This window comes from Lepus europaeus, chromosome 3, assembly GCF_033115175.1.
Source record: "Lepus europaeus isolate LE1 chromosome 3, mLepTim1.pri, whole genome shotgun sequence".
Classification (NCBI taxonomy): domain Eukaryota; kingdom Metazoa; phylum Chordata; class Mammalia; order Lagomorpha; family Leporidae; genus Lepus; species Lepus europaeus.
The window spans coordinates 85640594-85667045 of NC_084829.1; the positions used below are offsets into that span (position 1 = coordinate 85640594).

At 39.3% G+C, this 26452-nt stretch overlaps 1 protein-coding gene across 1 annotated transcript in view; it reads right to left on the reverse strand.

Moving 5' to 3' along the window:
- Window positions 1-4342: 4342 nt before the first annotated feature.
- The window catches only part of RNGTT (RNA guanylyltransferase and 5'-phosphatase), a 327349-nt gene continuing 305239 nt past the window's right edge, over window positions 4343-26452 (reverse strand). The window contains exons 15-16 of the mRNA XM_062186494.1: window positions 6093-6216; window positions 4343-4798 (exon numbers count right to left, since the gene is read on the reverse strand). Coding sequence (XP_062042478.1) covers window positions 4635-4798; window positions 6093-6216 — 288 coding nt within the window. The 3' untranslated portion in view covers window positions 4343-4634. The remainder of the gene's footprint in view (window positions 4799-6092; window positions 6217-26452) is intronic.

A 26452-nucleotide genomic window follows, 5' to 3' on the forward strand; every position in this document is an offset into this window, starting at 1 on the left:
TCTTGCTGAGAGAATTCTGGAGGTGGGGACTTAGCCTAATAGGTTAAGAGGCCCACATTCTGTATCAGGGTTTTGTCCCCTGGCTCCAACTCTTTTTCCTTATCTTCTTCCCTCCCTCCACCCCCCTCTTTCTCTCTCCCTCCCTTCCTTCCATCCTTCCTCCCTCCCTCCCTCCCTCTTTCTTTCTAGATTTATTTATTTATTTATTTATTTATTTATTTCCTTGAAAGCCAGAGTTACAGATAGGCAAAGGCAAAGGCAGAGACGTTTTCCATTCACTGACTTGGCCTGGGCCGATCTGAAGCCAGGATCTAGGAGCTTCTTCTGGGTCTTCCAGGTGGGTGCAGAGGCCCAAGCACTTGGACCATCTTCCACTGCTTTCCCAGGTACATCAGCAGGGAGCTGGATCGGATGTGGAGGAGCTGGGACTTGAACTGGCGCCCACACAGGATGCCGGTACTGTAGGCAGCAGCTTTACCCGCTATGCCACAGTGCTGGTCCCTGGCTCCAACTCTTCCTGCTAAGGTAGACTCTGGGAGGCAGTGATGATGAATCAAGTGATTGGGTTCCTGCCCTCTGTGTGGGAGGCCTGGATTGCCTTTTCAGCCCCCTGATTTGGGCCCAGCCCAGTACACTGACTATTGTAGGCTTTTGGGGCCACTTGCTCTCTTTCTCTGCTTCTCAAATAAATAAATATGAAATAACTGAAGAAAACTCAAATTCTGTTCTTCGGTGTTGTGTCTGACTACGCTTATTTCTGTGCCTCAAACAGCTGAGTGTTTCATTCTATTTGGGTTTTTAAACACTCAGATCACTGCATTTTTCTCCAATACACCTATGTCACAAGGGCACAGTACAATCAACCCCCACAATCCACCACTGGGAGGTCATTTACTGCGGTCAGCTCTGCTTATGAAAATGACCTTCAGTTACAGACCCACAAGCTGCTGCTGCTTTGAGGGCTTTTCTACGTCCGTCTCCCCACTACCAGGCCCCTGGCTGCAATTTCACCGGTACAGTAGTTCCCGCCGGAGTCCACAAATAAGTCCTCAACAGCGTGAGGTGACATGTGGAAGCCAAGGACAACGTGGGGTCTTTCACAAAATAAAACGTGTTTCACGTAAGCCTTGTTCTTTCTTCTAAACTATATGCTACTTCCTTTTTGAGGGTGAAGATTTCCTTTATTTTATTAAGTGAGGACAACATAATTTTTTCTAATGTCTCATAGGGCCAAATACTGGTAACCAAATAGCTGGTAAGATCCGTGCAATTTAAAAAATGTGAGATCTGGAAGACTGGATGGCCCCTGCCGTGAGTCCTCTCCATGCCCACCTCGCTAGCAAGTACAGTGGCCACCTGGTATCAGTCGGGTGAAGGGAGGGCCACATTTGGATTAACCCAGGCTGACAACGACCTGCCGAAGTGTTAGCACTGACAGCTAACTATGCTAACAATCAGGAAAAGGTTGGCAAAGTGTAATTTCATTACGTATGTCTCCCTAGTAGCTTTGGAATTTAGCACTTTGGAAAGATCTACCTGAAAACCAGAGGGACAGAGAGAGGGGGGAAGACAGAGAAAGGCTTTTTGATCACCTGGACCAATTCTGCCATTTGACAGATGATCTGTCTCTGGGCCTGGCTCAAGGCTTTCTCTACCATGAGTTTCCAATTTGACAATATTTGGTGCTTCACTTCTAAGGTGTTTTTGTTTTTTTTTGTTTTTTTTTTGGGGGGGGGGCTAGGAAGAAATATATTCATAGTTCATTTAATCATTTAAAGATGGCAAAAAGCAAACTACAAAAATGCACGCTCAACAAAAAAAAAGTTGATACTGCATAACTTCAGAATATTTATTGTTGAGTATTCTAAAAGCATTAAGTGCATTAGAAATAATGTAGTGGTAGGCAGCTCAGGCAGAGGAACAGAAATACAAACATCATATGAAGATGTGCGTGTTCTCTCCCCCCTTTCACTTCAAAAATAAGCCTCAAACTACTCCCACCCCCTGCCCCCCGCACGTCAATCACATTTCTTGGTTTTTCACAAGAAAAATAGAGGATTTTTCCAAGTCTGTATGCTCATCTCTAGAATGCAACAGAACCAGATGGATTATACAGGGTGTGGCTGACAGCAGCAGAATCTGTGCCGGCAACAGCAGGGACACAACACATCACCAGTACAACAAAGCAGATATGCATACACACTCTGGTATGTTAAATCAGTAGTTTTATTACAATTCACACTGACACACAATGAGAGAAGGAATGTTCTGACATTTTCTGAGCATTTCACAGAAAGCAAATGTAACTATCCAGGCAGTAGTCATCCACACCTTTTTCAAACAAAAACCAAAAGCTTTTACATGTGATAACTCAGAAAAACAAAGTTTTCATATTCTTGTTTAAAAAACTTCGGTCTCGGAAAACCAGTTACTGCGAAGTAGACTGAGAGAGTGTCCTGCCTCGAGACTCCCCCGACCCCGACCTTCCAAAGGACTTCTGAGAACACTGCAGGGCGGGGGTGTCCAGGGTTCCAGGGGATCCACTCAGAAGGCCAACTATTACACTTCGATGTGATCGAAAGGAAAGGATAAATTAAGGAAATCAAGTCCTACTAAAATGCACAAAGACAAGGGAGAAAATATCTGGGTGTATTAAAAATGAGATGCTCTTTTCACATAACTCATTTAAAAGGTTACAATTACCATAAACATTTTAACTCCATTAAAGATCATTGGCAAGAGCTTGCTTTTGTATCTGCAAAAGAGCTCTGCCTTTGCGCGGGTGTGCAGCAAGCAGCGTCCTGTGTGAAGAGTCCCTAGTCCTGGGGAAGCCGGCATCCGACTACTTGGGGGTTGCATAGGCGTTTTGAGATCCACTGCAAGGAAAGACACTATGGAACCTTGAGAAGTTTCCCTCTTTCAACAGTCGTTGTGGCAGTCAGGTGTTTTAATCCCTTCCGTGCCCAAACACGCAAAAGCACTCTAGGAGAAAACATTACCGTGATGTTTTGGATAAATTCACTACACATTATGTTTTACTTGGGAACAACAAAGGAGAAGAGCCCAAGCATGACCCTGGCATTTCATATAGAAAAGCACTACAGGAGAAAACTTTGCTTAAAAACATGAAAACATGGATGAATATAAATACATTTTTTGGTTAATCTGTGCTATGGCATAGAGAAATCCTGTCACATTCAGTCTACTAGGGAACTCATTTGGATTTTCATGTCTGACTGCATCAGTAGAAGAATATACATTGTTGCATATACTTATATGTATATGCATATACATTTATAAAATTCAGATCACGAAAATGTTTTAAATACATACATTTAAAACCTGTACCTCTAAAAATAAATATATTAGCCACTAATCAGCTAATTCTCAGAGTTCCTTCACAAGCCAGTCAGAACACAGTCAACAAGGGCAGATGACCAACCAGCTGCCCTCTAAACCCATTAACCATGAGTAAATATTTTAAAATTCAGATGTATAACAGAAAGAACATCCCTAGAATAGAATACAGATGGAATTCTGGCTTTGAAACTAGTTTTGATTCCTTGATGTTTTGTGCCTACAAATGTCGACGCTTTACCTCTGCGTTTGTCTAGCAGTGGGAGAGCATTTTCTAGTGACAGCATTCGATACGGTGACACAACCTTTTTATCAAAGGACTTGGCTGGCATTTCCTTGGCTGTTTGGTTCGAGGGAACTAACACAACATTGTGTCTGATATCACTCCCGTAGATCACTGTGAGTTGTGTGTTTCAATGCCATTTCCACTGTGCAGAGACCTGTAAGGTAAAGCAGAAGTCGCCCCGGCATCCACCAAGTGAAAGCTCCCAAAGGAGAACACCACAAAAAGGAGCCGGTGGTGCCAGCGAGGCTCCCCGAGGTAACTCAACGCCATCGCCAGAACGGACACAGTGGATATCTGATGCCGTCGTTCAAACGAGAGAAACAAGACGAAAACACTCAAAATACTTCCTTTAGAAATAATGCGGTTCACAAAAACGGAGTTTCACTTTTTTACTTTTACATTTCAAAAAAAACCTTCTTAAAATGATAGAAACCAGACCAAGTTGTTTAATATAGTACAATACTTAACAACCTTGTCATTTGTATTTGAATACAGGAATCTCAGAAATATAGGAAATCCATGATAAATGATAGCAAGAATGTTTAATGCCATTGCCTAAATTTTTTAAAAGAAAAATTGTCATAGTTGAAACAACTTCTAAAAAATACAGTGTTTTATGTGCTCAAAGTTCCAGATTGCTAACTTTATAAATTAAATGTGAAAGGTATCCATATATAAACAAGGCCTCTTTTTCATTGATTTCAATCTTGGGTAAACCTTTGGATATTTCAATCTTCAGACTCCACAAGGTAAGGCTGAGTTTTCAGATATAAATAAAACGTTTTAAGTCTATGATGTACTGTAGCACTGACAAAACAAATGCACCAAATATTTACAGGCTGGCTACAATACCCTTTGCTTAAAAAAATTCAGCTGTCTATCAACATCAAGCCACACTCACTTCTGAACTTCTCTGTCTGCAAAACAAATGGGGCAACAGGATTTTTTTTCTCACTCATCTCTCCTCTTAACCCTGAAGTCAAGGCAGGGCTTAGGTCAAAGGGCGCGGTCTTTTGGGAGGCGGCGGTGGCATGAGCTCCGCGTCGGGGTCCAGATGATGCTTTCGCTTCAGTCCTTGAGAAGCTGCAGCACATCTGTCAATGAACTCGAACAGCATCTCCTTGGTGACAGGGTTTGAGATGCTATTGCACACGGCTGGGGACAAAGGGAGACATGTGCCCGCATGGGGGTTAATGAAGGCAGCTGACTCACCACCAGCTTATGACAAAGGTTTCCATCCCAGTATGCTAAACACTTGCATTTTACCACTGTGGGTGACATGCTTCACCTTAAGCTAATCTCCTCCCTCTGCCTCTCCCTAAAGAAGTGAGTCTCCAGTGGCCACACTTTACAGCAGTATTCACTTTAAACCCAAATTTTAAGTGTCTGGGATATAAGCATACGCCTTCACTACAGTTTTTCCCCGCTCCAAACCAGTTTTTATGGGATTTTGATGTAGCTCAGTGCCCTGAACTCACTTCAGAAAATGTGCACTCTAAGCTTTTCCAGCCACCATTCCTATCGAATGTATTATTGTAATAACGTTTGAAGATACAGCAAAATAACTAATACATAAAGCATCTTTTCTTAAGTGCTCAAAATTTTGTACCAGTCCTTTTTACCTACCTAGTCTGTTCTGGAAGAAAAGATGCTGGCTCAATCATTCCTACTTTTGAAATTAACTCATTTTTTCTGAACACAGATGTTGTTCTAACAAGAACCCCTGAATACACAAAGTAACTGTGAAATTACTTAGCCTAACCTGGCAACTTCTATATTTTTCTCATAAGCTTATTGTATAACCACAACCATCATCATCATTAACTGAGCACTCTAAAAAGTATACAATCCTATTAACCTTTAATCTTGGTGTTTTTCGATCAAGAGCAATGCTACTAGTAGTGTATATCTCATAAACTTCAGTCAATTTGTGTTGTTCCCCATGAAAGAAATGTACTGTTCTGAATCCCAAAGTGCCCATATTATACCAAAGAACACCCTGAAGGAAAGCATAGCTGATTTTTTTAAATGGTTTTTCATTTACTTTGTTCTCTATTATTTGTAAAGCTATTTTAGGAACTGGAAATTACATTTTCCCCTGCTAATTTTGTCTTTTACCATCTGGCAAACAATGGTTTTATAGTTTTGAATAGATCTGAAATTATCATGGCTTTTGTTGTCATTCAGTAAATTCAACTTGTGTATGGCCCAGTATGCCGCCCTTTCAACTTCTCTCTTGGGCATGTGGACACAAGTCTACCAGTTTAGGAGGAGAACACATAAGCCAACTGGAGCCAAAGAGGACACCAGACCAGCACATCATCTTTCCCACTAAACAAAGATGAGGTCCAAATGATCAGGCCCCATCAAGCGGAACAACAAAGATTGTATATTTGGTTCTAACACCTGAACTACTTCTAACGTTCCACTAGGAGGCTATACTACTTACCCATGGCAGTGTTATAGGCGTTAGGAAAACTTTTGTCTGTTCTCTGTCTCATGAAGACCCAGCTGTTATTCTCAAATTTGCATTCTATAATTTTGTTGTCATACTGTTTTAGCTCTTTTGTCACCTGTTTTAAAAGAGAGTAGAGGAAAATATTTAAATCATTTTAAAGGCTTTTTGCTTTCACCATGTGACAGACACATTAGGAAATGCCAAAAACACCTCAGCAACTCTTCACGCAGAGCTCTTTGTGATCTGAAGTGTCTGATCAGACCTGAAGCCATGGTGTGCACGCCCTTGCACACATACTCATTTAGCCGACATTTTACAAATAGTCGTGAAAATGGCTGTCAATATATAGCCATTAAAAGAAGCTAAGCAGAAAGCAGCTACTTCTGGGCCAAATGCAAATATGTTACCATGGGGACCAATGCCTTCAACACTGTGTCTCTAGAGCTTCCAGAGACTGTGTATACTGCTTAGGTCTCACCAACTCTCAGGACCGTCACGTCATCTACGTTCCTACGTCAGAACTTAACAAATGCCCTTTGCTGGTTAAAAGAGGAAGCTACACATAAAAAGTAAACACTGGGATCAAATTCAGGCAATGTGCATGCTAAATATTTTGCTATTTAAGCAGTGAATTATAATGATCCAAAAAAATATATAGTCTTTAGGCTTTTTACCTTTTCTATCTGCAAACTAGTATGAATTTGGAAATGAAGCTACCTTTCACTTTATTGGTGGTTTTCTGGCATCTTTACCCTAGATGATTGAATATGGATTACAACTTACTCTATCTATCAAAGCTAACAAGTATCCATGGTAACTAGAGAACCTTTTAAAAGATATTTCATCGGGCTGTGAGAAAGGTTTTCATAAATAGGAACCTAAGCTTATCTTTGCAGTTTCAAATCAAATGCCAGTCATGGTAATATTTTAATTCTGTCCTCATCTTTCATAGCTAACAATTTTTCCTCACAATATGGTAGATTGCAATCATTTAACTTCATTAGCATTATTTGAAACACTCTCATTTTTCTACCACCTAGAACTATGAAGGGAAGCAAAATTTTTAAAAACTGCTTTCAATTCATAGATAAGGCAGTGTGTGTCTTCATAAAAAAATTCCAAACTGTATTCGTTTTCCCTTAATGAGTATTACATTTGATTGGACCATTTGCATTTTCAATGTGTCCAACAGGTCCAATGCATTCAGTGGTTCTGGAACTAGCCCTGCCTCTAAAATGATGATCTACATGCCAAATTTGCTAAGTTTGTTCTCAAATATTCATTATTTCAGTCTCAACTCCCTTGTTCTGCTTCCAAGAGACCTAGCTCCTTTTATGTTTGATACATTATTTATAACTAAGTATGGGATACTCATATTTATGTCACACCATATGTAATGTTTAACACAAAGAAGTTTCTAAATCTTCCAGTCTCTTTTTTTATTTCTGAAATGGACAAAGGAGTTCCTAATTGATTGGATTGATGGCAGAATAATAAATAAAAGTGCCTAGCACATAGTAGACAATTGGTAAAACTGTTAACTGAATCTAAAACTAGACAATGCAACTTTGCTTTATAAAAACTAATTTAAAAAAGTAACATTAAATTTACTGCCTTAACCGTTTTTAAGTATACAGTTCAGTGGTGTTAAAGTATATTCATACTGTGTACCACACATCCCTAAACCATTTCTACTTGCAACGCTGAAGCTCAGTACCCACTAAATACTAATTCCCACTTCCTGCACTACACTGACCCTGCCCACCACCCGCACTTCTGTGATTTTGACTGCTCTGGATTTTTTTCTTGAGTCATACAGTATTTGTCCTTTTGTGCCTGGCTTAGTTTGCTTAGCATAATGTCTGCGAGGTCCATTCATGCAGTGTGTGACAGGAGGAGTTCCTCCTTCTTTAAGGCGGCCAAATAGTCCATTGTATATATAGAACACATTTTACTTAACCATTTGGGTTGCTTGCACCTCTCAGCTATTCTGACTAATGCTGCGATGAACCTGGCAATGAGAATATCTCTTGAAATTCTGCTTTGAATTCTTGTGGATAAACACCCAGAAGCAGAATTCCTGGATCATCTATTAATTCTCTGACTTTTTTTTTTTTTTTGAGGAACCTCCACACTGTTTTCTACAGCATGTGTATTACACCATTTTACATTCTCACCAATAGTGCACAAAGTTTCCAAATTCCCAGCATCCTCACATCAAAACTTGTACTTCCCTTTCTTTTTTTTGGACAGGCCATCCTGACGAGGGTCAGGTGATATCTCACTGTGGTGCAGATTTGCATCTCCCCAATGATTCGTGATGCTGATCATCTTTTCACGTGCTTGTATACTTTCTTTGTAGAAATGTCTATTCAAGGCCTTTGCCCATTTTTTAAAAATTAGGTCACTTGTTTTTTGTTATTACTGTTGCTGAGTTAAAGTCCCTTATATAATCTGGATTTCAACCCCTTATCAAACATATGATTCACAATGATTTTCTCCATCCTACTGCTTATTCACTCTATTTCCTTTGGTACACAGAAGTTTTAAATTTTGATGTAGTCCCTTTTGTCTTCTGAAAAATTTTATTGCCTCTGATTTTGGTATTACAGTCAAGAAACCTCTGCCAAATCCAATGTCCTATAATTTCCCCCTATGTTTTCTTCTAGGAGTTTAATAGTTTTAGATATTCTGTTTAGGTAGTTAATCTTTGTGTTTTTTTTTTTTTTTTTTTTTTTTGACAGGTAGAGTGGACAGTGAGAGAGAGAGAGACAGAGAGAAAGGTCTTCCTTTTGCCGTTGGTTCACCCTCTAATGGCCGCCGCGGTAGCGCGCTGCGGCCGGCGCACCGCGCTGTTCTGATGGCAAGAGCCAGGTGCTTCTCCTGGTCTCCCATGGGGTGCAGAGCCCAAACACTTGGGCCATCCTCCACTGCACTCCCTGGCCACAGCAGAGAGCTGGCCTGGAAGAGGGGCAACCGGGACAGGATCGGTGCCCCGACCGGGACTAGAACCCGGTGTGCCGGCGCCGCAAGGCGGAGGATTAGCCTGTTGAGCCACGGCGCCGGCCTGGTAGTTAATCTTTGTATGCGCTATAAGTAAGGATCCAACTTCACCTGTTTGCATTTGGATATCGAATTTCCTCAACACCATTTGCTGAAGAAGCTGCCCTTCCCTACAGCCTTGGTACCCTTGCAGAAAATCATTTGGCCATATATGCAAGAATTTATCTCTGGGCTCTGTGTTCTACTCCATATTTAATATAAAAGTGGATATATTTATACCAATAATTAAATATATCACCTAAATTAAAGTGTTTTGTAGTACATGTTTTGAAATCAGGAAGTGTAACTGTTTTAAAATCAGGCCTGTGACTTTTTCCTTTCTCAAGACTGTTTTGGCTATTCACAGTCCTTGAGATTCTATATGAATTTTAGGATGGGTTTTCCAATTTTTTTTAAATGCCACTGGGATTTTGATAGGGGTTGCACTGAATCTGTAATTACTTTAGGTAATATGGTTGTTATAAAAAATCAAGCCTTCCAATCTACAAGCACAAGCACATAACTATCTTTCCATTTATCAAGAAACATTGCTTATTTTTTTAAAAAAAACAAAACTTTACAAGTAAGTTAATAAAAGGGACTATGATGAAAAGGTACATACTGTAAAAACAGCTGTCAAGAAAATTATAGCATATGCATTTTTCAAGAATGGCTTGCTAGTCAACAATGTGCGGTCTGTATGTTGCTAACTAGCAGTATGGTAAGTCTTTAGCATGTATCGTATCATTCTTCTGTTCTCAGTTCCAAAATTCTTATAAATTATGTGTTGTTCAATCTGATGATAGCAATTAAGCAACATTATTAAGTATCTGTGTATCTGCTTGGCCATGCATCAACAACTTGGGAAACAGAGCTTTCCAGAAAATAAATGCAACTGCCACTACTAATCTAACTGCACTTCCATGTTTCAGTATGTACATCTTTCTTCTTTGATCACCCTGTTATATTCCCAAGACAGACACACTGCAAGGTACCCATTTGGTTAGGTGGCAAAGTATATTTAGCTGATAAAAACAGTTATATCCCATATGTACACAAACTAAAAACAGTTTTCACTAATGGTAAAATTAAAAAAAAAAAAAATGATTGGCTGGGGCCGGTGTTGTGGAATAGTAGGTAAAGCCTGCTGTGCTGGCATCCCACATGGGTGCCAGTTTGAGTCCCAGCAGCTTCACTTCTGATCCAGCTCTTTCCTATGGCCTGGAAAAGCAGAAGATGGCCCAAGTCCTTGGGTTCCTGCACCTGCACAGGACACCCAGAAGAAGCTCCTGGCTCCTGGTTTCAGATAGGCCCAGCTCCAACAGTGGTGGCCATTTGGAGAGTGAATCAGTAGACAGAAGCTTCTTGCTCGCTCGCTTTCTCTCTCTGCCTCTGCCTCTCTGTAACTCTGCCTTTCAAATAATAAATAAGTATTTAAAAAATGATTGGCATATAGGAGAAGAGTTTAATTTTAGTACCCAAATTCGAATTTGATACTATGATGATTATCATCCTTGGCCAATTACATATCATTATTTACTAAAACAGGAACCCATCAGGCCTTCTAAAATCAATTGTGTTATCATAATTTGAGTTAATGAGAGCTTGGAAGTTAAAAGAATAAGATATATTGTAAGTCTAGATTTCACATCTGTATCCACAATTATATCAAATTAATAAAGTGTTAGTATTTTGAAAAAAGGTAAGGAGCAACAAATAGTATATTTACATTGAAACTTGCTTTTTATATCTTTTATATATTTCATTATATATATATATATATATATATACACACACACCTTACATCTTATTGAGTACCACACTTTTTTTACTATTTGAATCTGGGGTTAAGAGACTGTCAGATGAAACTGGATCTAGCACCTCTGAGGATTTTAAATGAGCAGTTCTAAGATAATGAGTATCTGGAATGAAGGGCCCAAACAGACAAATAGTTGCTGTCTGCCACTTCTTTACAGAATCACTTTTTTTGTAACCTAAATGCTGAGAACACCACTAAGTCACAAAGACATACAGTCAGCGTTGGCTGAATTGATCTGCACAAAGTAAGCAAAGATTATTTAACAAGATCCTCTAGAATTTACTGTGCCTGCACTCTGAGAGTTCAGTTTTGCTATCAAGAGATCGGCTTTCTTTTCAACAGACTGCACAAAGACTTGGGGTAAGGGTAATTTCTCTGAAGTAATTTACTCTGAAGACACTTTACAATAACAAGTATCAGTAGACTGAGGTTTTTTGGTTTTTTTGTTTTTTGGTTTTTTTGCTTGAACTTTCATGTTTGAAATCATTGTAGATTGACAGAAAAGTTTGAGAGACAGTTCAGGGAGCCTGTGTATTTCTTTTACTCAGCTTCTCCAATATTTCTATTCTACACATTTATCAACTCAAAAAACTAATGCTAATGCAAAACAACTAACTATAGATTTTGTTCAGACTTCCTCAGCTTTCCACTCACACCGACACCTGTCTCAGGATCCAATCTAGGAAACATGTAGTTGAGTCCTTGTTAGACTTCCAATCCATGCTAGTTTCTCACATTCTCTTTGGCACTTTTAGAGAGGACTAATCAGATATTTTGTAGAATTTCCTTTCTGGCGTTTGCTTATGCTTTGACTAAGGTTAAGGAGTGGGAAGCGGCGCAGAGGGTAAGCGCCCCTCTCACCATCTTGTATCTGAGAGCAGGGACAGCAACGTGACTTGGCACTGAGCGCTTGGGGAGGGTGGCAGCTGCAGGTCTCTTCACTGCACCGTGACCATTTTCCTTGGGATTTGCTGGGTCACCACAGTCACCCCTTGCGAGCAGGTGAATTTGTAGACATTTATTAAGACTACCACAGAAAGCAAACATTTCCTGGAGAGACGCTCTGAGGACATGCAAACATTGTTTCTTAAAGCTTTCCTGTTAACTTTAGCATTCATCTGTGACTCTTACGCTGCAGCAATTACTGCTATGGTGTTCCAATGGCATTTTCATTGTCCTCCATTCCTTCCATCTGTATTATCTGAACTTCTTTTGTAGGGAAGATATGTCCCTCTTCCCTTACTTATTTGTACTGATATGGACTCATGGATATTTATTTTATTCTTTGCTTTATAATAAAACGTTGCCTTCACTTACTTTGTTGCTCAAATTGTTCTAGCTTTGGCAACTGGGAATGGCCAGGTGGGCTCCTAGGTCTTTTTAACTAGTTCCTATATTTTTTCTCTGGAGCTCTTTACTAGGGGTTTTTTGTTTTGTTTTGTTTTAAAGAATAAACTTTAAAATTTTAATTCTTTTTTTTTTTTTTGACAGGCAGAGTGGACAGTGAGAGAGAGAGAGACAGAGAGAAAGGTCTTCCTTTTACGTTGGTTCACCCCCCCAATGGCCACTGTGGCTGGCACGCTGTGGCTGGCGCACCGCACTGATCCAAAGCCAGGAGCCAGATGCTTCTCCTGGTCTCCCATGTGGGTGCAGGGCCCAAGGACTTGGGCCATCCTCCACTGCACTCCCGGGCCACAGCAGAGAGCTGGATTGGAAGAGGAGCAACCGGGACAGAATCCGGCGCCCCGACTGAGACTAGAACCTGGGGTGCCGGCACTGTAGGCGAAGGATTAACCTATTGAGCTGCGGCGCCGGCCAAGAATAAACTTTCTTTTCAACAGTCCAGGCTACAGTAAGAAAGTACTACCACTATAGGGCCAGTGTTGTGGTGTAGCGGGTAAAGCCACTGCCTGCAGTGCTGGCATCCCATTATGGACGCCGGTTCGAGTCCCAGCTGCTCCACTTCCCATCCAGCTCTCTGCTATGGCCTGGGAAAGCAGTAGAAGATGGCCCAAATCCTTAGACCCCTGCAGCCGCAAGGGAGACCCTGAAGAAACTCCTGGCTCCTGGCTTCAGATCGGGGCACCTCCAGCTTTTTGTGGCCAATTGGGGAGTGAACCAGCAGATGGAAGGCCTCTCTCTCTCTTTCTCTCTCTCTCTCTGCTTCTCCTTCTCTCTCTAACTCTGCCTTTCAAATAAATAAATAAATCTTAAAAAACAAAAAAGAAAGTACTACCACTACTTGTTTGGTCCAATTTTAAAACTGTTATTGAGAGGAAGGCATGGAGGGAGAAACAAAGCAGCAAGGGAAGAGAGAGGGAAAGCAGGGGATGGATTTATACATGCATGTCATTACTTCGAGGCTTCTACCCCAGCTTTTGTGCCCTACTATCTGCAGTTAAACTAAGTGGCTACTTTGTTTTTACTGAAGTTGTAATTCTACTTTTTGGTAATTCAAGCTCAATCTCTGTACTGTGACAGAAGGTGGGCTTCTAAAACGCATCTCAAGTAAATGAATAAAAACAAGAATCATTTTCATGTAAATAATTTCATTTTTGAGTATTTATGATGGCAGAGAAAATGAAACAAATAAATCAGGAGTGAAATGGAATTATATCAGAACAATATGAATAGTTTTGGCCTGAGTCAGTAGGCAGTCTTAGAACCACCACAACACACCAGGGGCAGGATACAGCACTACTTTCAGACACAGCATCCACCTGAAGGAAGTAAGATACTTGACAAGTTGACTTTCTTGAGAACATACTACACCTACCACTTTAAAAAAATTTCCTCCACTAGAATCTTGTTGTTTGTGCCTCCATAATGAAGAACTACTGTGTAAATGACACATTTTGCATTGGCTAGGTCACAAACACAGCAGTAGGAAGTCTCTCCTTCATGAATAGTTGGGTTTTTAAACCCTTCAATTAGACATTCTACTAATGAAAGTAGACAATTAAACAGGAAACGGCTACAATCCCAGCTTATTCTTTCTAAGTCACAACTCCAGGGGATGGAATTCACACTAAACTGCAGCTTATAGCCTCTCAAGAAAATCAGAGTGATAACTATTCAAAATATGATAACTCTTTATATAGAATACCTGGACAGATAAATAATAATGATGTTCATTCATTATTGGTAGTTGGTGGAATAAGCAATGAGTTAGTCTCTGCTGTTTGCTGCATTTTCCAAACTTCCTACATTATATATGTTTAACTTTCATACTTTTTAAAAGTAATATAGGAACCCTAAAATAAGCTGTGTAGCATTAAAGATGATAACCTTCAAGCTGGCTTCTAATGCAGAGAGGTATAAAAATAAGAAATAAACATTTAAATGGAAAATACAAAGTCTAAAGCTCTAAGTCCACAGTTTCCAAATGTACAATGAGGTACCTCAGGAAGCTGCAGCAAACCTATAGGGGCACAGCAGGATGTTTTAAGTTTTTAGGGAAATATGATGACATAGTACCATGTAAATTACTGGTTGAAGGGACTTAACAGTTTTTTTTTTTTCCTTAAAGGTTTATTTTATTTATTTGACAAGCAGAGTTGAAGAAAGGAAGAGAAAGAGAGAGAGTGAAATCTTTCATTCACTGTTTCACTCTCCAAATGTCTGCAACAGGTGGGGCTGGGCCAAGCAGAATCCAGGAACCCAGGTCTCCCATGTGGGTGTCAAGGGCCCAAATACTTGGGCCTTTTCATTCTGCCTTTGCAGGCACATTAGCAGGGAGCTGGATCAGAAATGGAGCTGCTGGGAATTGAACCAGGACTCATATGGATGCCAGCATTGCAAGTGGCTGCTTAACCCACAATGCTGGCTGGCCCCAGGACTTAACAGTTTTGATAATAGATTCCTTTAGATACCATGGTAACTGAAAAATTGAGTTTTTGACAATATTTTGAAATGAGAAAAAAAATGTGGAATAGAACATGAGGCTAGTGTTGTCCAATCTGATTCCAAAATTTGAAAAATTATGCAGACCCTAATCCATGCTAAATTGTTAGGATATACACTTACTTGATTGGCTGGATTTCTCTATTTCATTAATGGAATCAAAGGTATTTCTTTTGACTTAAATGGTGTTGTGGGGCTGGCACTGTGGCATAGCGGAAAAGGTTGCCACCTGCAGTGCCAGCATCCCATATGGGTGCCGGTTTGAGTCCTGGCTGTTCCACTTCAGATCCAGCTCTCTGCTATGGCCTGGGAAAGCAGTAGAAGATGGTCCAAGTGCTTGGGCCCTGCACCCACGTGGGAGATCTGGTAGAAGCTCCTGGCTCCCAGCTTCAGATCAGCGCAGCTCTGGCCTTTGCGGCCATTTGGGGAGTGAATCAGCAGATGAAGACCTCTCTCTCTCTCTCTTTCTGGCTCTACCATCTCACTGTAACTCTGTATTTCAAATAAATAAAATAAATCCTTTTTTTAAAAAAAGGTATTGTATGTGAGACCACAGGAACCAAGAAAGTTTGCTAACATCTGTCTTCAGTTTTTTTTATTCTTCCTTTTCCAGATCCTAGTCTCTAAAACCACACAGATTTATATCTGGCACTTGGTGGAAACCAACCAGCCCAGTGGAAAACACTGTGTGAGGTGCTGAATCCAGATCATGGTACAAAATGAGAATTTCTATCAAGTTAATTTCACCAACATTGATCTGGATCATTAAAATACGTATTCCTCTTTGTCTTCCCACTGTCATAGTACTTGGTTTCCAGTGGACCTCAGGGAAGATGCCTTCAAAATTCAAGAGAACCATGAGTCTTAGCTTATCAAGATTGCTGCTTAAATAAATAAGCTAATATTACATCTGAACGTTTTTCTGCCACCCTCTCTCCTTCCCACTTTTTCTTCCCCACCACCTCAAACAAAGCAAACAATTTTAAGGCTTATATATTCTCTGTTTGGATATAATACATTTGAATTCTCTATTACTGGGTGCCATAGGCAACATTCCCCTCTTTGACTATGAATGAATAGAGGGAAAGGATAAGACAAAGGAAGACGTCTTCCTTTTTATTGGCCAGGCAATATTAATTCTACTTGGAACTGTATAATTAAACTTTATATAAATAAATATTAATAACATTCACTGAGCAGTCAGTATGAGGCAAACATTAAAAATTTGTAATCCATAAGCTGTATACTGGAAATTTATATTCATTAAATAAAAGTTAAAAAAAAAAATTTGTGATCTGTATTTGAGGAGGTTTCAAAAAGTTCGTGGAAAAATGAAACAAAAAGTTAATGCCCATTTCCAAGACTTTCTGACACACCCTCATACATAATCTCATTTAATGTGGACTACAGTCTTATGAGGTAAGAACTACATTACTGCCCTTTCATAGCCTTGGAGACCACAGTTACAAAATCTCACCCAAAGCCACAGATCTGCAAAATGGAAAAATAATCTCAAAAGCAGTTCACCCTGTTCAAGGCCACAGAGTCATTTTATATCCCAAATACTATTAGAGGACATGGCACTCTGTGGACAATAAATGTAAGATGAGACAAACAATGTCATTTTCTTGCTCAGATTTCGGCTGATATTTGGCGCAGAAACTTCTGCCTCTTAAGCATAAAAGTTACTCAAATGAAACACAGACATTGGACTTCACTTAGCCACAGCTGTCCCTGCAGCTGGCAGCCTATGCCCTACAGTCTTCTGAAGATGGCCCCAGGAATGGTGGTGACACCAAAGTAGGGCTCCAAAGTATTAAACTATAAAACCAGTTTTGAAACAAGTTTTTTCATCTATTCTTAGTTTTTTTTAAAAAAATATTAATATAAAGAGAACAGATTTAACATATTTCATAGGTATAATTCTAAGAAGATAGGTATATGGGCCAGCATTGTGGTGTAGTGGGTTAAGCTGCTGCCTGTGATGCTGGCATTCCATTTGGGTGCTAGTTCAAGTCCTTAATGTTCCACTTCCAATGCAGCCCCCTGCTAATGTTCTCGGAAAAGCAGCAGAAGATTGCCCAGGTGCTTGGGCTCCTGTACTCACAAGGGAGACCTGGAAGAAGTTCCCAGTTTCTGGCTTCAGCCCAGCCCAGCCCAGCCCAGCCCAAGCCGTTGCAGCCATTTGGGGAGTGAACCAGTGGACATATTTTTTCTCTCTCTATTTCTCCCTCTCTCTGTAATTCTGCCTTTCAAATAAATAATCTTTTTGTTAAAAAGGAGACAGTTATGCACCAATAAAGGTTGATAACCAGAATCTACAAAGAAATCAAGAAAATCCACAACAACAAAACAAACAACCCACTTAAGAGATGGGCCAAGGACCTCAATAGACAGTTTTCAAAAGAGGAAATCCAAGTGGCCAGCAGACACATGAAAAAATGTTCAAGATCACTAGCAATCAGGGAAATGCAAATTAAAATCACAATAAGGTTTCATTCACCCCAGTTAGAATGGCTCACATACAGAAATCTACCAACAACAGATACTGGCGAGGATGTGGGGAAAAAGAGACACTAACCCACTGTTGGTGGGAACGCAAACTGGTAAAGCCACTATGTAAGTCAGTCTGGAGATTCCTCAGAAACCTGAACATAACCCTACCATACAACCCAGCCATCCCACTCCTTGGAATTTATCTAAAGGAAATTAAGTTGGCAAATAAAAGAGCTATCTGCACCTTAATGTTTATTGCAGCAAAATTCACAATAGCTAAGACCTGGAATCAACCTAAATGCCCATCAACAGTAGACTGGATAAAGAAACTATGGGACATGTACTCTATGGAATACTATACAGCAGTAAAAAAAAAATGAAATCCGGTCATTTACAACAAAATGGAGGAATCTGGAAAACATCATGCTGAGTGAAATAAGCCAATCCCAAAGGGACAAATATCATATGTTCTCCCTGATCGGTGGCAACTAACCAAGCACCAAAAAGGAAACCCGTTGAAGTGAAATGGACACCATGAGAAACAATGATTTGATCAGCCCCTGTCCTGACTGTCGAGGAACAACTTATTATTTTATTCCTTTTAGTACATTTTTGTTCTACTTAACACCATCGGCTGAACTCTTTAATTAACACACAATTATTCTGAGGTGTTTAAATTTAACTGAAAAGTGATCCCCATTAAATATAAGAGAAGGAATAAGAGAGGGAGGAGATGTACAGCTTGGGACATGCTCAATCGGACTTACCCCTAATGGTAGAGTTAGAAACGTGCCAGGGGATTCCAATTCAATCCCATCAAGGTGGCATGTACCAATGCCATCTCACTAGTCAAAAGTGGTCAGTTTCAGTTCACAATTGATCATAATGATAGGATTAAGAGTCAAAGGGATCACATAAACAAGACTAGTGTCTGCTAATACTAACTGATAGAATTAAAAAAGAGAGAACGATCCAACATGAAAAATGGGATACACAGCAGACTCATAGAATGGCAGATGTCCTAAACAGCACTCTGGCCTTAGAATCAGCCCTTAAGGCATTCAGATCCAGCTAAAAAGCCCATGAGAGTATCTCAGGCATGAAAAGCCAAGACACTCTGGCAAAAAAAAAAAAAAAAAAAAAAAAAAAAAAAAAAAAAAAAACACCCTAAATCAAAGATCTCTGTGAGATCCCAGCAGAAAGTATGGGCCATCAAAGAAGGAGGTACCTTTCTCTGAAGGGAGGAGACAGCTTCCACTTTGACTATGGCCTTGTCTAATAAAGATCGGAGTTGGCGAACTCAAGAGGCTTCCATAGCCTTGGCAGCTCATGACAAGAGCCTCGGGTGATAACTGACACCATAAATAAGAGTGTCAATTGTTAAATCAACAACAGGAGTCACTGTGCACTTACTCCCCATGTAGGATCTCTGTCCTTAATGTGTTGTACTATGTGAATTAACGGCATAACTAGTACTCAAACAGTACTTTATACTTTCTGTTTCTGTGTAGGTGCAAACTGTTGATATCTTTACTTAGTATATACTAAATTGATCTTCTGTATATAAAGATAATTGAAAATGAATCTTGATGTGAATGGGATGGGAGAGGGAGCGGGAGATGGGATGGTTGCGGATGGGAGGGAGGTTATGGGGGAAAAATCTGCTATAATCCAAAAGTTATACTTTGGAAATTTACATTTATTAAATAAAAGTTTAAAAAGGAGACAGTTATAAACAACCAATTCCAATATTACCATCAAAAGATATGTAACTGTTATGTTTAAATACTGTTTATAAACTATTCTTAATTATTAAATACTTAAGGTGTGCATATGAGTATCAGATGACATACAGAATTAACATAACAGAATTAACAAAGATAGCTGGATGGTAAGTATTTCAGGTCAATTTTCCATCTACTTTGTATTTACCATCATAGCTATCTGTCTTTACCCCAATGTGGGTTTCACTTCTACTCCAATGAAATTCTTCTTGAGTTCATCAATGATCTCTACATTGCTAAATCAAATGGACTCTTATTATTTGACCCCTCAGCATTATCTTACACACTTAACCACTGCCTCTTTAAAACTCTTGTCTTTTCTAAGCTGCCAGGACATACCATGTGGGGTTCTTATGCTACCCTTTGATGCTACTTCTCAGGTTTCTTTGCTGATGACTTCTCTTCTGAAGGCTGCAAGTCCCTAGTGTTTCTACTGGCTTCCTTTCTTTCTCTAGCAATGTCATTTACCTCTATAGTTTTAAATAACATATATATATGGAATAACTCCTCAACTTTTCCTCTTGCCACATCTCCCTGAGCTCTATACCCATTTTTCTATTGAGCAATATGTGCCAGGCAGATGTGGCAGACTGGTGACACAATAGTGCACAGGGTAGACACGGCACCTGCCCTTTCTGAAAGGCAGATGATAGACAAGTAAATAATTAGAAATTATGGTAAGGTCTACAAAGAAAACAGAGGTGTACCAGACACAACTGCAAGGAGGACCCCTGGTTTGAGATGGGCTAGCCTGAGGGAGAAATATTGAACTAGGAGATATTAAAGTAAGACTTACAGGATGATAAAAAAGCAGCTTATAGATGGGAAGAGTGGGAGGAAGAAAAGAGGTGAGAAAGGGTGGACAGATGCAAGAGACACATATTTTAGGCAGTGATTAACAATGTGTCCAAAGGCCTGAGGTTAAAAAAGCTCTTGGGATCTTGGCAAGCTGAAGCTGCAAAGGTGGTACAAAGGTAAGGCAAATGAAAATACTGTCTCCACCAGCCTGTGAAAGGGGTCCCAACAGATCTCACTCTCAACTCTCCATCCATCCACGCATCCATCCATCCATCTTCTAGCTGCCTACCAGACAACTTTATTTTAATTTTACATAGATTTCTCAAATTTACCATGTTCAAAATATCACTTTTCATCTTCTTCTAAATCTATTCCTTCTCACCTTCCCCATCTCAACAAATGGCAGTCCTACTCACCCAGTTTCTTATGCCAGAAACTTTGGTGTCCCTCTGATCCCTTACTCTTCTTTTCCCCCATACACAATCCATTACCAAAGGCCTATTAATTCTACTTTCAAAAATATTCTGAATATATCTATTTGTCCCATCTTTTACTGTTATTTTCTAAGCCATTACCCTCTCACACATTCCTGCAACAGCTTCCAAACTGGTCTCTTCTACATTTCCCTATCAATTCTTGACACTGCAGCCAGATTTATTTTGGAAAAGTGATGTTCCCCTATGTCATACTCCATTTTCTCTTGCTAGTAACACAATACAACAGAATGGGTATGTTGTAAAGAAAAGAGGCTTATATTCCTGGTTTTGAGTCTAAGGAGGAGGGAGCTGCACCTGATGAAGGCTTTCTTGATGGCAACGTCCCAGGCAGTACAGGGCACCACAAATGGCAAGAGACAGGGTACGTGTGTGTGCTGCTTCTTTTGCTTCTTCTTCTTCTTCTCTCTCTCTCTTTCCCTCTCCTTCTCTCTCTCTCTGTCCTTTACACACTGTACAAAGCCACTAGTATTCACCCAGATGACCGTATCTAATCCTAATGACCTCCCAAGGGTCCTCCTCTATACACTGTAGATTATATCTCTACCCTCCTAATATCACACCGTGGGGATTAATCTACACATGAATGTCAGAATCTACAAGCTGGAAAGGGAGAAATTCCTATTCACAGAAGATATGATTATTTACATAGAGGATACATACAACAAAGAACTCCTAGAATTAATAAGTAAGCTTAACCAGGTTGTGGATTATGAAGGGACTTTAAAAGTTGGCATAAAAATGAAATTAAAGATTAAGTTTAAAAAAGATAAAAAATTTTGAAGTCTATGTATGTCATTTTTTTAAAGATTTATTTATTTGAGAGTCAGAGTTACACAGAGACTATCACCCAAAAATCAAAAAAATAACAAATGCTGGTAAGCATACAGGGGAAAACGTACCCTAATACAGTGTTGGTGGGAATGTAAACTTGCACAACCATTACAGAAGACACAATGTAGATTCTTCAGAAATCTGAAAATAGATCTACCATATGACCCAGCTATTCCACTTCTAAGAATTTTACTCAAAGGAAATGAAATCAGCATAAAAAGTGCTATCTGTACCCCCATGTTTATATCAGCTCAACTCACAATACCAAAGATATGGAATCAATCCAGATGTCTATCAACTGATGACTTGATAAAGAAATTGTGGTATATATACATGATGGAATACTACTCAGCCATAAAAAGAATTAAATCTTGTCTTTTGCAATAAAATGGATGCAGTGAGAGACCATTATACTTGGTGAAATAAGCCAGTCTCCAAAAGACAAATATCATTTGTTTTCTGAGTTTTCTCTGATATGTAGTAGTTAATTTAAAATACAAAACAATGTATAGGAATGAAACAGATACGGTATAATTTGATTGTTGCTTTTAGCTCCTGTCTACATTCTTGAGGAATAGTGGTTTGTCCATTTATTGCTTGCTGAAGTCTTTATTTAGTGGAGAGTTAATAAGCTTGTGATAATAAAATAAATTGAAACTATATCATTGTAAAAAAAATAATAAAGGAAGAAGAAGAAAGAGTGGAAGCATGGGCGGGAGGGAAGGTAGGGCGGGAAGATCATTATGCTTTTAAAATTACATATATGAGGTGCCACTGTAATGGCAGAGTGGGTACAGGCTGGTTCCTGCACACCAGCATCCCATATGAGTACCAGTTCATGTCCTGGCTGCTCTACTTTGTTCCAGCTCCCTGCTAAAGCTGAGAAAAGCAGCGGAGGACGGCCCAAGTGCTTGAGCCCTGCCACCCATGTGGGAGAGCTGGAAGAAGCTCCTGGCTCCAGGTGTCAGCCTGACCTATTGCTGGCCATTGTGGCCATCTGGGGAGTCAATCAAAAGATGGAAGACCTGTCTGTCTGTCTCTCCCTCTCCATTTCCCTGTAACTCTAACTTTTAATATACAAATTAATCTTTTTTAAAAAAAACTATACATATGAAATTTAGTCCCTTTACATAAATATAAATTATAAAAGAAAAAGTTTATCTGCAACTGGTAGAATTCATACATGCTGACCACACAGAAGTGGAGGGCAGACTTGTGTGTACCTCAACACATTATTATTCACTGTACACAAAAAATTAACTCAAGATGGAAAGTACACCAAGACATAAACCTGAGAACCATTAAACTTCAAAAAGAAAATATACAAGAAAATCTTTGTGATCTAGAGTTAGGCAAGATTTCTTAGAAACATCAAGAATAGAATCCAAAACTGAAAACTTGATAAGCTATCTCAAAATTTAAAATGTATGTACTTTAAAGAACTGTTAAGGGGCCGGTGCTGTGGCATAGCAGATAAAGCTGTCATCTGCAGTGCCGGCATCCCATATGGGCGCCAGTTCAAGTCCTGGCTGCTCTACTTCTGATCCAGCTCTCTGCTATGGCCTGGGAAAGCAGTAGAAGATGGCCCAAGTCCTTGAGCCCCTGCACCCGTGTGGGAGACCTGGAAGAAGCTCCTGGCTCCTGGCTTTGGATCAGTGCAGCTCGCCGGCTGCAGCGCGCCGGCCATAGCGGCCACTTTGGAGGTGAACCAATGGAAAAAGGAAGACCTTTCTCTCTGTCTCTCTTTCTCTCTCACACTGTCTAACTCTGCCTGTCAAAAAAAGAAAAGAAAAGATCTTCATGACAAATTGTAATCAAACTCTTCACAGTAAAACATAAAGAAAAGATTCTAAAATGTATTCGAGAGATAACACCAGATAACTTTCAGAGGATCTCCAACTAGACTCACAGAGGACTTCTCATCAGAAATCCTGCTGCCTAGGAGAGAATGGCGAGATATATTCCAAGTCTTAACAAAAAAGAACTGTCAACCCAGAATACTAATACCTTGCAAAACTCTTATTTATGAATGAAGGTGAAATAAAGACCTTCCAGGACAAACAGAAATTGAAGGAATTCATCACCACCCACACAACCCTGCAGAAGATGCTTAAGGACATGCTGCACAGAAACACTGAAACTTGGTCATTACTATGAAAGAAGGTAAAGAGAGGAAATCTCCCTGTAAAAGTTCAAAGAAAATCCAAAGGGAAAAAATAAGAATATTTATGGAAAAATGGCAGGGCAAAAGTTGTTACTTATCAATTGTCACCTTGAATATAAATGGCCTCAACTCTCCAGTTAAAAGACACAGATTGGCTGAATGGATTGAAAAACAAAACCATCTATTTGCTGCCTATAAGAAACAATCTCAACTACAAAGATGCATGCAAACTGAAAGTAATAAGATGGAAAAAGATATTCCATGCTAATAGAAACCAAAAAAGAGCTGGTGTAGCCATCCTAATATCAGACAAAATAGTCTTTAACACAGAAACTGTTAAAAGAGACAAACAAGGACACTATATAATGATTAAGGGATCAATTCAACAGGAAAATGTAACTATTATATATGTATGTATCTAATTATAGGGGAACTGGCTATTTAAAAGAAATGTTAAGAGATCCAAAGGGAGACACAGACTCAAATACAATAGTAATGGGGGATTTCAACAGTCCACATTCACCAATGGACATATCAACCGGACAGAAAATAAGCAAGGAAACAGCAGAGTTAACCAACACTGTAGACCAAATGAACCTAACAGATATCTACAGAACTTTTCATCCTACGGTTTCAGAATACACCTTCTTCTCAGCAGTGCACAGAACTTTCTCTAGGACTGAACACATGTTAGGCCATAAAGTAAGTCTCAGCAAATTCAAAAAAACCGAAATAATACCATATATCTTCTCAGACCACAATACAATGAAGCTGGAAATCAGCAACTCAGGTATCTCTAGAACATACGGAAACACAAGGAGACTGAACAACATGCTCCTGAATGAACAGTGGGTCACAGAAGAAATCAAAAGATAAATCAGAAATTTTCTAGAAACAAATGAAGACAACAATACAACATATCAAAACTTATGGAATAGAGTGAAAGCAGTGTTAAGAGGAAAGTTTATAGCAATAAGTGCCTACATCAAGAAATTGGAAAGGCACCAAATACATGAGCTATCAGTGCAACTCAAGAATTAAGAAAAACAATAGCAAACTAAATCCAAAACTAGTAGAAGAAAATAAATAAAATTAGAGATGAAAAAGGATATTTAACAACAGAAACCACAGAAATAAAAAGAATCATCAGAAATTACTACAAAGAGATGTATGCCCATAAATCAGGAACCTAGAAGAAATGGATAGATTCCTGAACAAATATAACCACTGAGCCATAAGGACATAGAAATCTAAACAGACCAATAACCAGAGGGAAACTGAATCAAGTAATAAAGACACTCCCAGCAAAGAAAATCCCATGACTGGATGGCTTCACTGCTGAATTCTACCAGACATTCAAAGAAGAACTAACTCCAATTCTTCTCAAGCTACAAAAACAACTGAAAGGAGAGGGGGTTTAATCTTCCCAAACTCCTTCTATGAAGCCAGCATCACCTTAATTCCTAAACCTGGAAAAGATGCAACAGAGAAAAGAGAACTATGGACCAATTGCCTTGATGGACACAGAAACAAAAATCTTCAAAAAATTACTAGCCAACAGAATCCAACAGTACCTCAGAAAGATTATTCACCTGGACCAAGTAGGATTTACCCTTGATATACAGGAATGGTTCAACATTCACAAATCAATCAATGCGATACATCGCATTAACAAACTGAAGAACAAAAACCGTATGAATATCTCAATAGATGCAGAGAAAGCATTTGATAAAATACAATACCCTTTCATGATGAAAACCCTACGCAAATTGAGTATAGAAGGAACATTACTCGACACAATCAAGGCAATTTACGACAGATGCATAGCCTGTATCATATTGAATGGGGGAAAAGTTGGACACATTCTTACCGAGAGCCAGAACCAGACAAGAATGCTCACTTTCACCATTGCTATTCAATATAGTCCTGGAGGATTTAGCCAGAAGCAAGAAAAAGAAAGAAAAGGGATACAAATTGGGAAAAAGGAAGTCAAACTATCCCTATTTGCAGATGACATGATTCTATATATAGGGGATCCAAAAGACTTCAACAAGAGACTATTGGAACTCATAGAAGAGTTTGGTAAAGTAGCAGGATATAAAACCAATACACAAAAATCAACAGCCTTTGTATACACAGACAATGCAATGGCTGAGAAAGAACTTCTAAGATCAACCTCATTCACAACAGCTTTAAAAAAAAAAAAACAATACCTTGGAATGAATTTAACCAAGAATGTCAAAGATCTCTATGATGAGAACTACAAAATCTTAAAGAAAGAAATAGAAGAGGATACCAAAAAATGGAAAAATATTGCATGTTCATGGATTGGAAAAATCAGTATCATCAAAATGTCAATTCTTCCAAAAGCAAATTACAGATTCAATGTGATACCAATCAAAATACCAAAGACATTCTTCTCAGATCTAGAAAAAATGATGCTGAAATTCATGTGGAAACACAGGAGACCTCGAATAGCTAAAGCAATCCTCTACAGCAAAAACAAAACCAGAGGCATCACAAAACCAGATTTCAAGATACACTACAGGGCAGTTATAATCAAAACAGCCTGGACACTGGTACAGAAACAGATGGATAGTCCAACGGAACAGAATAGAAATACCAGAAATCAATCCAAGTATCTAAAATCAACTTATATTCGACCAAGGAGCTAAAACCAATCCCTGAAGCAAGGACAGTCTATTCAACAAATGGTACTGGGAAAACCAAGACCCCTACCTTACACCTTACACAAAAATCCATTCAAAATGGATTAAAGACCTAAAAATATAACCTGATACCATCAAATTACTAGAGAACATTGGGGAAGTCCTGCAAGATATTGGCACAGGCAAAGAGTTTTTGGAGAAGATCCCAGAGGTGCAGGCAATGAAAGTCAATTAACAAATGGAATTATATCAAACTGAGAAGCTTCTGTATTGCAAAAGAAATACTCAGGAAAGTGAAGAGGCAACCGACAGAATGGGAGAAATTACTTGCAAATTATACAACTGATA